This window comes from Capra hircus, unplaced genomic scaffold (genome assembly GCF_001704415.2).
Source record: "Capra hircus breed San Clemente unplaced genomic scaffold, ASM170441v1, whole genome shotgun sequence".
In the NCBI taxonomy this organism is placed as follows: Eukaryota; Metazoa; Chordata; class Mammalia; order Artiodactyla; family Bovidae; genus Capra; species Capra hircus.
In genome coordinates this window covers 328,696-346,663 of record NW_017189685.1, presented here as the reverse complement: position 1 = coordinate 346,663, position 17,968 = coordinate 328,696, and the positions used below count along the sequence as shown (strand labels likewise).

At 42.6% G+C, this 17,968-nt stretch overlaps 1 protein-coding gene across 2 annotated transcripts in view; it reads right to left on the bottom strand.

Annotated features, from left to right (window-relative positions):
• Positions 1-13,521, bottom strand: part of LOC108634621 (U2 small nuclear ribonucleoprotein auxiliary factor 35 kDa subunit-related protein 2-like) — a 41,834-nt gene extending 28,313 nt beyond the window's left edge. For both annotated transcript variants that reach the window (XM_018044672.1, XM_018044673.1), the window contains exons 1-2: positions 13,437-13,521; positions 13,019-13,098 (exon numbers count right to left, since the gene is read on the bottom strand). In XM_018044672.1, coding sequence (XP_017900161.1) covers positions 13,019-13,098; positions 13,437-13,480 — 124 coding nt within the window. In that variant the 5' untranslated portion in view covers positions 13,481-13,521. The remainder of the gene's footprint in view (positions 1-13,018; positions 13,099-13,436) is intronic.
• Positions 13,522-17,968: the final 4,447 nt, after the last annotated feature.

The window sequence follows — 17,968 nt, the reverse complement described above, 5'->3', positions numbered from 1 at the left end:
CAAAACTCTATTAGCCTTTGCTTGCTTCATGTTTTACTCCAAGGCCAAACTTGCCTGTTACTCCAAGTATCTCTTGAATTCCTATTTTTGCATTCCAGTCTCCTGTGATGAAAAGGACATCTTTTTTGTGTGTTAGTTCTAGAAAGTCTTGCAGGTCATCATAGAACCGTTCAGCTTGTTTGTCATTAGTGGGTGGGGCACAGACTGTGATTGGGTTACTGTGATACCAAATGGTTTGCCTTGGAAATAGAGATCATTCAGTCATTTTTGAGACTGCACCCAAGTACTGCATTTCAGACTCTCTTGTTGACTATGAGGGCTAACTCACTTCTTAACAAGTCTGTAACAAACCGAAAATTTTTCAGGCCCAGATTCCTCACAGTGAAGGCACATGGCTCTTGATGACCCTATCTCCATGACTTTGCCTGGTACAGCTCTTATTAAAGCTCTTGGATTTGCTATCCTATGTCTTCTGGGATGAAATCATATATGTGTGTACTGGTTTGGGCTTACGGGTCCACCACCATGAATTTGTGTACTACTGCCTTAGCAGGATCTCTTTGCTGAACAGCCTTCTTTGATACAGTTATATCCTTCACACCTTACACACTGGGTTTGTGATCAAAGGGCCACTCCCATAATAAACAAAATGCCCTCAGGTTCATTCTTCCACTGTTTCAGAGAATAGTTCCTGGTTTTAGTCTAGACTTAATCTCCCATTTTTTGATGAATAGCTCTTGGATTCTGGAGGCATCTCAGTTGAGATGCTGGGGGCAAAATAATCTCATAATATTACATCACCTCTTTTGTGATCTCTCAATTGTCCCAGACAATAGGGCCTTGTTTATGACGGTTGACCAGTCCCACAACTGCCTTCATGAACAGTTTCAAGCTACTGCTCAGATGGTGATTCACACCAATCTTCTTATCAATGCCAGCCAAACTCTCAGGTTCCCTCTCAAACACATTTTATTTCTTTTAATATGGTTAGGCTGAGAACTTTCAAATTTTAACTTGTCATTTCTTTTTGAATAACAATCCCACCAAATCCCATCAAATCATTTCTTTTTTAAAGGATACGAGGCCACCATCACTGCACTACAAAACATGCCAGAAAAAAAAAGAAACTTACAGGCAATATATATCACTGATTAACATAGATGCAAAAATCCTCAACAAAATTCTAGCAGAGAGAATCTGACACCACCATCAAAGAATCATACACCACAACCAACTGAGATTTATCCCAGGAATGTAAGAACCTTCAATATATGCAAATCAGTCAATGTGATACACCACACAAATAAATTAAAGAATAAAACCCAGAAGACCAGCTCAATAGATGCAGAAAAAACTTCGGACATAATCCTACTTCCATTTATGACAGAAACTCTCCAGAAAGTAGGCACAGAAAGAAACTATGCCAACATAATAAAAAGCCATGTACAACAAACCCACAGCAAACATTACTCTCAACTGAGAAAAAGTGAAAGCATTTTCTCTAAGATCAGGAATAAGAGGTACATGCAAGATGACAGTGAGAGAAGGCACAGAGTCCGTGTCTCCCCATGCCTAGGATGGCTTCCAGGTGCTGGTGGGGGACCTCCTGAGGACAGGCTGATGGGTGGAGCCCCAGAGGAAACCAGGTACCAGACAGAGGAGTGTGGAGAAAGGTCAACACCTAGGGACCATCAATTGAGGGTCTGTTGTAGAGGAAAGGAGTTTTGATGCCTTTGTGCTGGGAGCAGCAGTACTTGCTCCATCAGGAAGGGGAGGGATCTATGAGGAGATAGAAAGATCCACTAGGGAACCCCCTGGGGTTCTGCCTTCACTTGATCCTGGGGAGTTTTCTGGGCCCCAGGGCCCCTGGGCCTCGGTTCTCTGGGGCCTCTCCTCCCTCGGATGGAGTCTGCTTCCCTCTGGGGCACCCTAGCTCTTCAAGGATCCCTCTGAGAGGGCCTTGTGGATGAGAGAAGGAGGGAAGGCTCCTGCTGGCATAGAAAGAGACCAGCTGGGCTTTAGGAGGCACCCAAACACTGCACACTGCCTACTGTCCCCTTCTTATCCCCACTCGGCCCTGGGGATCGTCCTAAGGTGCCCAGGCCAAGCCCTCCATCCTTAAGGAACACTTCCTACCTTTGGAACCCCCTCCACCCTCCAAGGCACCCATCTAAGCCCCCATTCCCTGCTCCTCCCTCCAAGTTGAGGCCTCTGTCATCCCAAAGCCAGCTTCTAACCTCCAGGGTTCTCCTACACTCTCTCATTTCCTCCTCCCTCCAGGGTCCACATCCTATACATGGCTCCTCACGCCTCCATGGGCTCTGACCTCTGGACCTGGCTCTCTGGGATTCAGGAGCCCCCTCTACCTTCTCTTCTCCTTCCACGGGCCCCTTCTACCCTCCAGCAACTCCCCTTGCCCTCCTCTGTCCTCCAGAGCCACCTCCGAGGGCACCTCAGCCTATGCAGGTGCTACAGATGCAAGAGGGAGGGGAGACAGAGCAGGGCTGTCCAGGGAGGAGTTCCTCCAGGTGTGGAGGAGCAGGGAATCCTTCTGGTGTTCTTCCATCCAGGGCCCAAGGGAGCTTCCTGGGGGCCTGGCTTTATCCTCATACCCCAAAGCCGGAGACACTGCAGAGACCCTCTTAGCTGGGTGGAGCATGGCTCGCCCCCACCCCCACCCAGGACCCTCTCTGAAGGCTTGCGTCCTGGGTCAGAAACCCACCCCTACCTAAACACTCCTAGCACCTAAGTCATTCCCCACCTAAATCCCACCCTTCACAGCCTAATTTTTTCAGCCTTTTGGTGTTTGGGGTTTCTTTCGGAGTTTTTACTACTGGTGGAGTTCCATTTTCCCTCCAGAAGTTGCTTCATACATAGTCTTATTTTTTGTACTATTTCTGTTAGTTTTCTAAAATTATTCGATTATTTTTAAATCTTCATTATTATTCTGCTTCCTGGTAAAGAATCTGCCTGCAATGCAGGAGACCCCAGTTCAAACCCTGGGATGGGAAGATCCCTGGAGATGGGACTGGCTACCCATTCCAATATTCCTGGCCTTCCTTAGTGGCTCAGCTGGTAAAGAATCCAAATCAATGCGGGAGACCTGGGTTCAATCCCTGGGTTGGGAAGATCCCCCAGAGAATACCCACTCCAGTGTTCTGACCTGGAGAATTCCATGGACTGTATAGTTCATTCGGTCACAAAGAGTCAGACACAATTGAGCAACTTTCACTCATTTTTATTTTTAATTCATATATATATTTTTTTCTCTCTCTTTGCTGTTAAGTCTGGTGTTACCCTTCAAGGGTTATCTTTTATTCACTTACTATAGCTGTTCTGCCTTTTTTTTTTTTTTTTCCCCTGTATCTTCAATGTTCTCTCTTTTTTTTTTCTTTTTCTGCATCCCATGGCTCATAGGATCTGGCTTCACATGCTACAGACCTGGCCCAAGCCCCTGAGGTAGGAGTGCTGAGTCTGAAATGCTGGAAAACAAAAAACCTCAGACCTCAAGGAATATTAACAGAAGTAAGCTCTCCCAGAAGTCCACGTGTGAACACCAAGACCCAGCTCTAACCAACAGTCTATAAACTCCACTGCTGGAAACCTCAGGCCAAACGACTAGTAAGACAGTTTGTTCAGTAAACTGAACATAGTCCCTCCCATCTAAAAAACAAGAAATAACAAAAAATAAGTTAAAGATGAAGATGCAAGATAAACATCTATCAAGAAAAAGACAAGGGTGCCCAATCTCACTACTATTATTCAACATAGTTTTGAAAGTCCTAGTCACAGCAATCAGAAGAAACAGAAATAAAAGCAATCTAGACTAGAAAAGAAGTAAAATGTTCACTGTTTGCACATGACATAATACTATACATAGAAAAGCCTAAAGATGCCATTAGGAAATTACTAGATCTAATCAATGAATATAGTAAATTCACACAATAAAAAACACACAGAAATGCCTTGCCTTCCAATACACCAACAATGAAAACTGGAAAGAGAAATTAACGAAATCATCCTGCAACAAAAAGAATACAATGCATAGGAATAAATCTACTTCAGAGCCAAAAAGCCCTTAGGCATAAAACTGTAAGACACTGATGAAAGAAATAAAAAAACAATATAAACAGAGGGACAGATATACCATGTTCTTGGATTGGAAGAATCAGTATTATGAAAATGACTCTACTGTCCAAGGCAACCTACAGATTCAACACAAAACCTATCAAGCTACCAACGGTAGTTTTCATAGAACCAGAACAAAAAAATTTTACAATCCGTATGGAAAAACAAAAGATCCCAAATAGCCAAAGCTATCTTGAGAAAGAATGGAGCTGGAGGAAATGGAGCTGAAGTAACAGACTTCAGACTATAAAGCTAGAGTTATCAAGACAGTCTGGTACTGGCACAAAAACAGAAATAGGCCAATAAAACATGATAGAGAGTTCAGAGGTAAACCCACACATCTATGAGCACCTTATCTTTGACAAAAAAGGCAAGAATATACAATGGAGAAAAGACAGCTGTTTTAATAACTGTTATTGAGGAAACTAGACAGCTATATGTTAAAGAATGAACTAAAACAATTTCTAATAGCATACACAAAAATAAACTCAAAATGGATTAAAAATCTCAATTTAAGGTCAGATACTATAAAATGCTCAGAGTAAAACATAAGCAGCACACTCCCTAACATAAATTTTGGCAAGTCCTCTATGACCCACTTCCTAGTGTAAAAGAATGAAAACAAACAAACAAAAAACATAAGTAGGACCTATTAAACTTAAAGCTTTGCACAGCAGAGGATACTATAAACAAAGTGAAAACTGTGAGAATGAGAGAAAATAATTGAAAATGAATCAATTGACAAAGGATTAATCTCCAAAATACATAAGAAGCTCATGTAGATAAATATCAGGAAAACAAGACAGCTCAATCAAAAAGCGGTCAAAACACTTAAGCAGACATCTCTCCAAAGAAAATAGAGATGGCCAACAAACATATGAAAAAATGTTCAACATCATTAATTATCAGAAAAACGCAAATCAAATTCACAATGAGGTATCATCTCACTCTGGTTAGAATGACCATCATCAAAAAGTCTACAAATAAATGCTGGCGAGGACATGGAGAAAGGGGAACTCTCTTGCACTATTAGTGGGAATGTAAACTGATACAGTCAGTATGGAGATACCTTAAAAAATGAGCAATAAAACTGCCACAGTTCACTTCAGTCACGTAGTCATGTCCAACTCTTTGTGACCCCACTAATCGCAGCATACCAGGCCTCCCTGTCCATCACCAACTCCTGGAGTTCACTCAGACTCACATCCATCTAGTCAATGATGCCATCCAATCATCTCATCCTCTGTCATCCCCTTGTCCTCCTGCTTCCAATCCCTCCCAGCATCAGAGTCTTTTCCAAGGAGTCAACTCTTCGCATGAGGTGGACAAAGTACTGGAGTTTAAGCTTTAGCGTCATTCCCTCCAAAGAAATCCCAGAGCGGATCTCCTTCGGAATGGACTGGGTGGATCTCCCTGCAGTCCAAGGGACTCTCAAGAGTCTTCTCCAACACCACAGTTCAAAAGCATCAACTCTTTGGTGCTCAGCTTTCTTCACAGTCCAACTCTTACATCCATACATGACCACTGGAAAAACCATAGCCTTGACTAGACGGACCTTTGTTGGCAAATGTCTCTGCTTTTCAATATGTTATCTAGGTAGGTCATAACTTTCCTTTCAAGGAGTAAGCGTCTTTTAATTTCATGGCTGCAGTCACTACCTGCAGTGATTTTGGAGCCCCCCAAAATAAAGTCTGACACTGTTTCCACTGTATCCCCATCTATTTCCCATGAACTGATGGGACCAGATGCCATGGTTTCATTTTCTGAATGTTGAGCTTTAAGCCAACTTCTTCACTCTCCTCTTTCACTTTCATCAAGAAGCTTTTTAGTTCCTCTTCACTTTCTACCATAAGGGTGGTATCTGCCACATGACCCAGCAATATCACTACTAGGCATATATCCTGAGAAAATCACAATTCTAAAAGACACAGGTACCCCAATGTTCACTGCAGCACTATCCACAACAGCCAGGACATGGAAGCAACCTAAATGTCCATCAGCAGAGGAATGAATAAATAAGATGTGGTCCATATATACAATGGAACATTACTCAGACATAAAGAAGAATGAATTTCAGTCAGTTCCAGTGAGGATATGAACCTAGAGCCTCTTACACAGAGTGAAGTAAGTCTTAAAAAAATAATTATTTACTAACACATATTTGTGAACTCTAGGAAAATGGTACTGATGAACCTATCTCATGGAAGGAAGGGAGATGCTGACATACATAAATGAGAATGGACTTGTGCACACCATGGGGAAAGGAGAAAGTGGGATGAACAGAGATATCATTAATAACATCACTATTATTTTCACTCTCCTCTTTCACTTTCATCAAGAGGCTTTTTAGTTCCTCTTCACTTTCTGCCATAAGGGTGGTGTCATCTGCATATCTGAGGTTATTGATATTTCTCCTGGCAATCTTGATTCCAGCTTGTGCTTCATCCAGCCCAGCGTTTCTCACGATGTAGTCTGCATATAAGTGAAATAAGCAAGGACAATATACAGCCTTGACATGCTCCTTTCCTGATTTGGAACCAATATGTTGTTCCATGTCCAGTTCTAACTGTTGCTTCCTGACCTGCACATAGCTTTTTCAAGAGGCAGGTCAGGTCGTCTGGTATTACTATCTATTTCAGAATTGTCAACAGTTTATTGTGATCCACAGAAATAGATGTTTTTCTGGAACTCTCTTGCTTTTTCCATGATCCAGCAGATGCTGGCAAGTTGACCTCTGGTTCCTCTGCCTTTTCTAAAACCAGCTTGAACATCTGGAATTTCACGGTTCACGTTATTGCTGAAGCCTGGCTTGGACAATTTTGAGCATCACTTTACTAGCGTGTGAGATGAGTGCAATTGTGCGGCAGTTTGAGCATTCTTTGGCATTGTCTTTCTTTGGGATTGGAATGAAAACTGACTTTTTCCAGTCCTGTGGCCACTGCTGAGTTTTCCAAATTTGCTGGCATATTGAGTGCAGCACTTTCACAGCATCATCTTTCAGGATTTGAAACTGCTCAACTGGAATTCCATCACCTCCACTAGCTTTGTTCGTAGTGATGCTTTCTAAGGCCCACTTGACTTCACATTCTAGGATGTCTGGCTCTAGGTGAGTGATTACACAATTATGATCATCTTGGTCATGAAGATCTTTTTTTGTACAATTTTTCTGTGTATTCTTGCCACCTCTTCTTAATATCTTCTGCTTCTGTTAGGTCCCTACCATTTCTGTCCTTTATCAAGCCCATCTTTGCATGAAATGTTCCCTTGGTATCTCTAATTTTCTTGAAGAGATCTCTAGTCTTTCCCATTCTGTTGTTTGCCTCTATTTCTTTGCACTGATTGCTGAGGAAGGCTTTCTTGTCTCTTCTTGCTATTCTCTAGAACTCTGGATTCAGATGCTTATATCTTTCCTTTTCTCCTTGGCTTTTCGCTTCTCTTCTTTTCACAGCTATTTGTAAGGCCTCCCCAGACAGCCCTTTTGCTTTTTCGCATTTCTTTTCCATGGGGATGGTCTTGATCCCTGTCTCCTGTACAATGTCACAAACCTCATTCCATAGTTCATCAGGCACTCTATCTATCAGATCTAGTCCCTTAAATCTATACCCCGCGTCCAAGATTAGGGGCAGCGCCCGAGAGGAGCTACCCTGCGTCCAAGGTCAGGTGCCATGAGTGCCAGGCTGCCATGGCGCAGAAGCGGCCAAGAGGAGCTACCCCCCAGCCTGAGGTCAGGGACAGAGGCCAGGAGGAGCTACCCCACTTCCGAGGTCATGGGTGGTGGCCGAGAGGAGCTACCTCGCGTCCGAGATCAGGCGTGGTGGCCATGAGTGCCAGGCTGTGACAGCGCAGAAGCAGCCGGGAGGAGCTACCCCAAGTCCAAAGCCAGGGGCAGTGGCCAGGAAGAGCTACTGGACACCGAGGCCAGGGGTGGTGGCCGAGAGGAGCAACCCCACATCCAAGGAGCAGTGGCTGCTGGCGCAGGAGGGCCGAGAGGAGTTACTCCACATTCAAGATCAGGAGGGACGGCAGTGAGGAGATACCCCTTGTCCAAGGTAAGGAACAGGGGCTGCGCTTTGCTGGAGCAGCCGTGAAGATATACCCCATGACCAAGGTAAAAGAAACCCAAGTAAGATGGTAGGTGTTGCAAGAGGGCATCAGAGGGCAGACACACTGAAACCATAATCACAGAAAACTAATCAATCTAATCACAACCAGTCCATTCTGAAGATTAGTTCAGTTCAGTTCAGTCGCTCAGTCGTGTCCAACTGTTTGCGACCCCATGAATCGTAGCACGCCAGGCTTCCCTGTTCATCACCATCTCTTGGAGTTCACTCAGACTCACGTCCATCGAGTCCGTGATGCTATCCAGCCATCTCATCCTCAGGGATTTCTTTGGAGGGAATGATGCTGAAGCTGAAACTCCAGTACTTTGGCCACCTCATGCGAAGAGTTGACTCCTTGGAAAAGACTCTGATGCTGGGAGGGATTGGGGGCAGAAGGAGAAGGGGACGACAGAGGATGAGATGGCTGGATGGCATCACTGACTCAATGGACGTGAGTCTGAGTGAACTCCAGGAGTTGGAGATGGACAGGGAGGCCTGGTGTGCTGTGATTCATGGGGTTGCAAAGAGTCGGACATGACTGAATGACTGAATTGAACTGAGGTGAATCACACTAGGACCACAGCCTTGTCTAACTAAATGAAACTAAGCCATGCTATGTGGGGCCCTCCAAGATGGGTGGGTCATGGAGAGGTCTGACAAAATGTGGTCCGCTGGAGAAGGGAATGGCAAACCACTTCAGTATTCTTGCCTTGAGAACCCCACGAACAATATGAAAAGGCAGAATGATAGGATACTGAAAGAGGAACTCCCCAGGTCGGTAGGTGCCCAATATGCTATTGGAGATCAGTGGAGAAATAACTCTAGAAAAACTGAAGGGATGGAGCCAAAGCAAACACAATATCCACCTGTGGATGTGACTAGTGATAGAAGCAAGGTCCGATGCTGTAAAGAGCAATATTGCATAGGAACCTGGAATGTTAGGTCCATGAATCAAGGCAAATTGGAAGTGGTCAAATAAGAGGTGGCAAGGGTGAGCGTTGACATTCTAGGAATCAGCGAACTAAAATGGACTGGAATGGGTGAATTTAGCTCAGATGACCATTATATCTACTACTGCGGGCAGGAATCCCTGAGAAGAAATGGAGTAGCCACCATGGTCAACAAAAGAGTCCGAAATGCAGTCCTTGGATGCAGTCTCAAAAACGACAGAATGATCTCTGTTCATTTCCAAGGCAAACCACTCGATATCACAGTAATCCAAGCCTATGCCCCAACCAGTAATGCTGAAGAAGTGGAAGTTGAATGGTTCTATGAAGACCTACAAGACTTTTTAGAACTAACACCCAAAAAAGATGTTCTTTTCATTACAGGTGACTGGAATGCAAAAGTAGGAAGTCAAGAAACACCTGGAGTAACAGGCAAACTTGGCCTTGGAGTACGGAATGTAGCAGGGCAAAGGCTAAAGGAGTTTTGCCAAGAGAACGCACTGGTCATAGCAAACACCCTCTTACAACAATACAAGAGAAGACTCTACACACGGACATCACCAGATGGTCAACACCGAAATCTGACTGATTACATTCTTTGCATTCAAAGATGGAGTAGCTCTATACAGTCAGCAAAAACAAGACTGGAAGCTGACTGTGGCTCAGATCATGAACTCCTTATTGCCAAATTCAGACTTAAATTGAAGAAAGTAGGGAAAACCGCTAGAACATTCAGGTATGACCTAAATCAAATCCCTTATGATTATACCTGATGCTACCGACCCTCTAATATGTGTAGTAAGAACATACAATATTTTCTTTCTAGTATTTTGCAATAAACAGAGTAACATTAGACTAACAAACTCATAAGGCATTTTAGAACATTCCACAAGGTATCATTTTTTAAAAAACAATCAATACTAGCTGTAGTATATATATATACACGATGTATATTTTAAATGTACATCTGGTTATATACAAAGCTCAATCCTGGATAATATATACAGCTATTTGTGTATCATAAAACTGAATTCCTTTCATTTACATAAGCATAAAGTTGTTATGTTCTGTAGAAAAATGTCCATATACTTTAGAGATGCAAACTGAATTATTTAGGTGTGAAGCACCATATATCTGCAACTTATATGTCAATTATCAGGGTAAAAAAATTCTACACATGAATGTGCAAATATCTTTACACACATACATATCTGCTGCTGCTAAGTCACTTCAGTGGTGTCCAACTCTGTATGGCCCCAGAGATGGCAGCCCACCAGACTCCTCCACCCCTGGGATTCTCCAGGCAAAAATACTGGAATGGGTTGCTACTTCCTTCTCTAATACATGAAAGTGAAAAGTGAAAGTAAAGTCGCTCAGTCGTGTCTGAGTGGTTTGCAACTCCATGGACTGTAGACTACCAGGCTCCTCTATCCATGGGATTCTCCAGGCAAGAGTACTGGAGTGGGTTGCCATTTCCTTCTCCAGTATATATATATTTTCACATATTAATATATATAGAAATATACATATAGAGAGAGAGAAAAGAGAAGACAGAAATGTTCATTAGATACTGAGTTCACAGATGCTTATTGTACTATTTCTTTCCAATTTTCTGTATACTGGAATACTTTTCAAATTAAAAATATAAGAATATAATTTTTCCTATAATAAAAACTATATTCTCTTCAATTTAAAATTTAAATTTGAGAGAAAAATGCACCAAGAGATGAACACACAGGGAAAACTGAGGCCACTTAAGGAAATGGAACAGAAGCTTTCCAACATTCAAGGTTAAGAGAAAAAAAGATTTTTAACAGTGATACATGTATTATAAGTCAAAAAAAAGGCTTACCCAGTTCTATTTTAAACTGCCTTTCTAACCAAGTAAACCTTTCTATTTCAGATTTCTAAATTAAAAGAAAATAGGCCCACATATGCACACAAATGGTGGTAACTTCTGATACAATTATCAGATAGATAAATAACGTTTCTGGTAGAGGATATGATTCTGAATTACTTACAGAGGTTATTTCCACTAAGTAGACATTGCTTGCACCTGCTAATACTCAAAAATAACTGCTGACTCACTTAAACCTCTAACCCCTCCAAAACCAAGTTCACACAGTGCAAAAAAATTATTATGAACAATTCAAGTGAGGTATTTTCTCTACAAGTATAATCAAATATTTCCCAGCATACATTAGCAAGTATTTAATTGTATTATACATGTAATTCTTTCAAACAAAAACGGAATCATACTTCAGTTTTGTAACTTGCTTTTTACATTTTACCTTAATTTGTGACAAGACAGTTTATTTCATGCTATCCAAGATTAAACTAGATGCCGAAAAGATTACCTACAACTGGAAGATCAATGTTCGAGAAATTTCTAGAAATCATTAGCCAATTCACTCTTATATAACACTTTCTATATTTTAGAGAATATGTTTGCTCATTCAATGTGTACTACAATGAATGAACAGAAGTGTTTTTTATTCTATACATTCATTACATCTCTCTAGATTAAGAACTGTGAGTCAGAATATGCAGAACTAGGAGCAAAGCTGTTAACTGACAGACAACTGCTTGGTTTTGGATATGGCACTAGCTATATAAGAAAAAGAAAAGTAGTGACCTACTTATACTAAATCTGTTTACAGGAAGGAAGATTTCAAATGACTACCTACGAAAATTTGCTGTGAGTGTATTTTGTAAAGTGAAAAGGAGTAAGTAACTCCAACCTATCCTACCTACTTTTCCTGATATTTTCTTCTGCCTCTAATGGACTAATTTCAAATTAATAATATAAACAAGTCACCTGTTGTGCGTGAATATAATGATTCTTCCATGCCAAATATGCCACATATTGCTACTAGAATCACTGCCTGGGAACATCAATGGTAAACGAAATCTCTATGGCCATTTCCCAAGTGCAAAAATCCTGTTTACTTGAGGCCACAGTCTCTAGAGTCCAAGAATTGTCTTGGACAACTTAATAAGCAAGTTCTAGAAAATGGGGATGACAAACATTAAAAGCCGATACTGTTGTGTGATAGCAGTGGATCCATCTGAATTTTTAAGCATGTTGGCTAAGCAGTACTAAGTTTACTGCATTACACACACAAATTTACGGTAAAATGTTAGGATCTGCCATTTTAAGCCAAATACGTATTATTACTGGACAAATTAAGGTTCCACTATTTTTCCCAACAGAAAAGAAGTGTTCTACAACTAAAAGGCAACAATAATAAAGCACTACAAACACCACATTATCCAGTAACAGCTATCAGTACAAATATTTCTTAAGACTTTGTTCTATATAATCCCTAGTATTACATTTATGTAAACATGAATGGGCTGCGTGATTTTATTTGGTTTTAAGTATGTATGTTTACAGTCAAGTTAAGTTCCACGACTAGTTTTATGCTTGTAAATAGTTAAAGAAAAACAAGTTTCCGTTATCATTTGGCTCAATATAGGCACCTTATTCTATTCCAGTTTGAGAAAAATCTGAACAATGTCTTATTAATATACTCGACCAGTACATGGGAAAACATCGACTGAGTAGTTAACACTTACTAGCTGCTGAAATTCACAATTCTTACAGTTGTGACATCAAGTTCTTTACGAATATTTACAAACAGTAGTGATTCACCGTACCTTACTCTGTCTTATTTAAAACGTCAGTATTTTCTCTAATATGGTTATAATATAACTTAATTTCGAGAGAACCAGACCCTGCATGTCATCAGATACACACCTCTCTTTTGACACTGGGGCTTCAGTTTTGGGCCGCAGTATGGATAACAAGTTCATACAAACAAAACAAGATGAGTCCATTACCTGAGTCTCTTAGTCTAGCCAGCTCCCGGCGACGTTTCTTTCGTTTTTCCTTCTTCAAGGCGGCTCTGTATTTTTTGTGGCTGGGAAACAGAAACATACACCATCACTGGTCACACCTCCAATACGGTCTGGCGGCCCCCTTTCCACTGAGTCAAGTGCAGGAAAGTCTCTCTAGTACTCGGTAATGAAATCTTGGTTTTTATATTTCGGTTACAAAACCGTCTCGCCTATCTACCCTAAGCCATTAAGTCTCCATTCGCAGTTTTGATTCTCGCCTTCCTGAGCCCATGGACGCCAGTTAACAGTGCCAGGAAGGCGCCGGCTTGTTTGTCCCACGCTGCGTGCGCAGCCTAGGCTCTTCCTGGTTGGTTGGCTTGTTTGTTTGTTTCTTTTCAGTCACGTCTCCCAGTCAGCTTACCTCTGTGTCTTGGGAAATAGCTCCAACGTCGCCACCTCATCCATGCCTGACCGACCGCACCACTAAGCCGAGAGGCGGGCCTAACGGCGGAAACGACCATGCGCAAGCGCAGGCAAAAGCGGAAGTCTGAAGCTTTCTTCCCTTGGTTCACTTTCTGGTGAACTATTGAACGGGTCTTTCCGGAAGAACAACCGTTACTGTGCGGTTGTTTCCACACTCTGGAGTTAATATGTCTCTACTAAGCACTTCACTGATTATTTGTTCTGAGGCTATCGTGGGTGTCTTGTGGCCAACACGCGAAAATGATCTGTCGAGTGCCAGTTCACTCTTACTATGCAGTACTACTTCAGCTTCCACTTGAGCCTCAACTCCTTCCGCCGCTCCACTTATCGGCGCCTCATAAAAAGCTTCAGATTCCGTCCCCTTCGGTTCAACCCGTTACAAAAGGAACGTAATTCTTTGGGCAGGAAATGCAAACTCGGCTTGCGGTTCTGTTTATGGCCTCAGAACGAAAAATATGTACGTAATGTTATAGGCTATTGATACAGACAAACATGTTTAGGTAGTATGAGTGTCTCTGCCTGAGTAGAACAATTTTTGGTCTGAGAAAATAAAATAGAAATAAAGATTAAAAAAAAATTTAATACCTTTGACGTATAATGTGTAAAATTAAGCCGTGCAACATTTTACTAAATTACGTATTCTGAAATGATTGCAGTTGTAGCAACAAGTTAATACCTCTTCGCTTATGTAATTCGTTCTAATTAAATTGTCCCTTAGGAACTTTGATGATTGCCAATACAAAATTGTCTATATTCATTATATTGTAAACTAGATTTCTAGAACTTTTTTTAATTGTTGACAGTACCTTTAAAAAAAATCTCCTAGTTGAGTTTCGGAGGGAAAGAGTTACCCAGGTAGAGAAGATTCACAGTTGTAGGTCAGCGTAAGCCAAAACACTGCGCGCTGAAATATGTAGAATTTACCTTTCCCAGGTGAAATAGAGGTAAAGAATCCACCTGCCAATGCAGGACGTTCAAGGGATGAGGGTTCCATCCCTGGGTTGGGACAATTCCCTGGAGTAGGAAGTAGCAACCCACTCCAATATTCTTACCTGTGAAATCCCTTATACAGAGAAGGCTGGTGGTGGACAAAGTGGGACATGGGCCGCTAAGGAGTCAGGTGGGACTGAGCATACAGATTTTGGCCATTACATTTAAAATGTTATTCCAGAATGTGAGGTAACATAATAATAGATGTAGGCTGCACTGGGTTTTAGAGGAGAAACTCTCAAGTCACAATAAGATGCTTTAATTATGTTCTGTAGGCACTGAAATTGCTGGAAGATTTTAAAGAAAGACAGTGTTGTGGAGGACAGGGAAGCCTGGAGCGCTGCGGTTTATGGGGTCGCAAAGCCTCAGACAGGACTGAGAAACTGAACTACGAATAAAGTATAGCCAAGTTGAGGATATGGGAAGTTTTGAGGGCATGGAAAGCTCTGGGGCGGTCAAGGACCAAAGCTTAGTACTTCAGAGGATATCACTAGCTATCCAATGGTGCCCTTTGATCTCCACAATTTCTCATACTTGATGAGGGGTCTGGAATTCCAGTGTCTGCCCAAAGGTAAGCTTGTTAACTTCTACCAGTAAAGCTGTGTCAGCTTCTGCCTGGAGCCAGGAAGATGACCTTTGAGCGCCAGAATCTAATCGTGGGAAACAGCCTGTAGGATAAGGAACATTTCCTAGCTTTTGTGCAAGTCCTGTTTTTCTGCTGAGTGCGTGCCTGTTCTGTTGCTCAGTTATGTCTGACTCTTTGAGACCCAGTGTGTTAGGTAAAAGACGACCAGGTACACCAAAAGAATGTCTTACAGGCTTTAATGGCGAAGCACTCCCTGGGGCGGGATTCCCGGACCCAAACGGGGCAGGTCGAGGAAATCCGCACGCCCCGGCCACGTTAGAAGTTTGTTTATATAGGCACGCTGCGAGGGATGGCAGGATTTAGTGGATGGGGGTTTGAATAGGTTGCCGCTTCGCAGCGGCGAGGGCTGATAGGTCTTTCTATGCGGCTGGGGCGGGGCGGCTTTAGCGGTGAAGTGTGCTGTGATTGTTCCCCGGGACCCGGGAGCCTCTCTCCGTTAGGGACTTCCACAGGCGGGGGAGAGGAGGGGCAGCTCTCATGGCAGCCGTTGAAGTGCACTATCATTGGTCCCCGGGATCTGGGAGGATCCTTCCGTTAGGGACCGTCTCGCTGGCGGGAGGGAGAGGAGGGGCGGCCCATCATGGCCCGCGGGGTCCGACCTTACACAGTGGACTGCAGCTTGCCAGGCTCCTCTGGCCATGGGGATTCTCCAGGCAAGAATACTGGAATGGGTTGCCTCTCCCTTCTCCAGGGTATCTTCCTGACCCAGGGATTGAACCCACATCTCCTGCATTGGCTGACAGATTTTTTGCCATCGAGCCACCAAAGAAGCCCAGTCTCTGTTTCCTTTGGTCTAAAATGTTTTTAAGTGAAGGACACATGCACTTTACCATTACCAATGGTAATGTCCCTGTACCATTTGGCACTTCCCTAACAAGGTACATTTTTCCTGATCCTAGGTAATAGGAAGTTCCACTATGAGGTACTTGTACCCTCTGCCTTTTCTTGCATATCAGAGGGTACAAGTGGACATAGGGAGGTAGAGTTAGGAATCAGTCAGAGGGATCCAATTTCAGGCTATTTTCTTTATCCCACCATCAAGTTATGTAACAGCCAGACCATGTTACAATAACATTTAACTTCTTCCTTTCTCAGGCCATCTATTTTTTTTCAAATTTCCTGTTTTTAAGTATATACTTCAGAAGTTTTTTGTTTTTCTGTTTTTCTCTGGCTTAAAAGAGGAGTCTCTCATGTTGACCAACCTGCAATTAAAAAAATAGTTTTCTTAGAAATGAGTTTTGACATTCCAGAGATTTTTCCTAGGAGTCTTTAACATGTTGATTTTTAACCAGACATCCCAGGTTGAAATTAACTTTTTAAACAAAGTACTCCCTCATGTGGCAGTGCTACTGTTGTGAAGTCCAGAGTTACAAAATACACCTTGGAGGACACTCAAGACAGTGGGAGTGGTTAGTACAATAGTGTATGGCCCTTTCCAGGTGGGGATAACATCTGCTATTTCCAATCCTTTATTCATACTAAATCTGCTGGGGAGTATGGGTGTATAGTAGTACCTAAAGAAAAGGGAATTCTTGAACATAAGAGGTGATATCACAGAATACCTTCTCCAGCTGTTCCAGCTGCCCCCAAACCGCCATCCCTCCTCTGTGTAATAAATTTACCTTTACTTCCTGAATAACTGGGGGAGGCTCCCAAACATTATCTCATAGGGAGGGAGAATACTCATCTGACTGGGTGTTGGGGGTGTAGAGGGGGTGGGAGGTGGTCATTCTGATCCTCATTTAACGCTAATAACAGCATGTTCATCCAGGGGGTGCCAGTTTCTTGCACCCATTTTGCTAAAGTCACCTTGATGGTCTGGTTCATTCTCTCAGCCATTCCTGAACTTTGTGACCTATTCACTGTATGTAGTTTCCATTTAATATTTACTGCTTTGCAGACCAGTTGGAGTAATTCAGCCACAAATGCGGGCCCATTATCTGATCCTATACTCAGAGGGAACGCACACCTTGGAATAATGTCTCTCAGCGAGAATCAGGCCACTTTCTTCACTTTTTCAGTCTTGGTGAGGTAAGCTTCTACCTATCCTGTAAAAGGACATTCCATCACCAGCAAATATTTGTATCCTCGGCATGGCTTTACCTCACTGAAGTCCACTTCTAGATGTTCAAATGGAGCAGCGCCCTTAAGTTGTATTACAGGAGGTGCTGTCTCCTTCGGGGCTTGGTTATTCTTAGCACAGGTTACACATTGGTGGCTTGCATCTGCACGCAAAGTTGTTAGACCTGGTGTGACAAAATAGTGGGCAAAAATTTCCACAAATCTTTGTTTTCCCTAAATGGAAATATGTAACCAGCTGAAATGCCAAGCTAGAGAGGACAAAGAGTCTCCCATCTGAGAGTTCGCATCATCCATCCTCCCACAGTGTTCCTTGCTCATTTCATGACCAGGTGATTTCTTCCTTGTCCTAGACTGGGGCCACTTCGGTGGTTAGTAGGCTAGACACCACAGGTGTTACCAAAAGTTTGGTTGCTATATTGTGTTGGGCAGCTGCTTGATCAGCCAGACAGTTCCCTTTCACCTGAAGTGCATCCACCCTCTGGTGGCTCCTACAGTGCATTACTGCCACTGTAGCAGGTTCCCATGCTGCTTCCAACAGCAGCAGAATTTCCTTTTTATTTTGTATTTCTTTGCTAGTTGTAGTTAATAGCCCCCTTTCTTTATATATGGCCCCATGTATGTGTAAGGTAGCAAAGACATACTGTGAGTTTACCCGCTTACCTTTAGCCAGTTTTAAGTCTTCTATAAGTGCCCAGAGCTCTGCTTGTTGATCTGACCAGTCTGTGGGGAGCTGTTCTGCCTTGGGGGTTGTA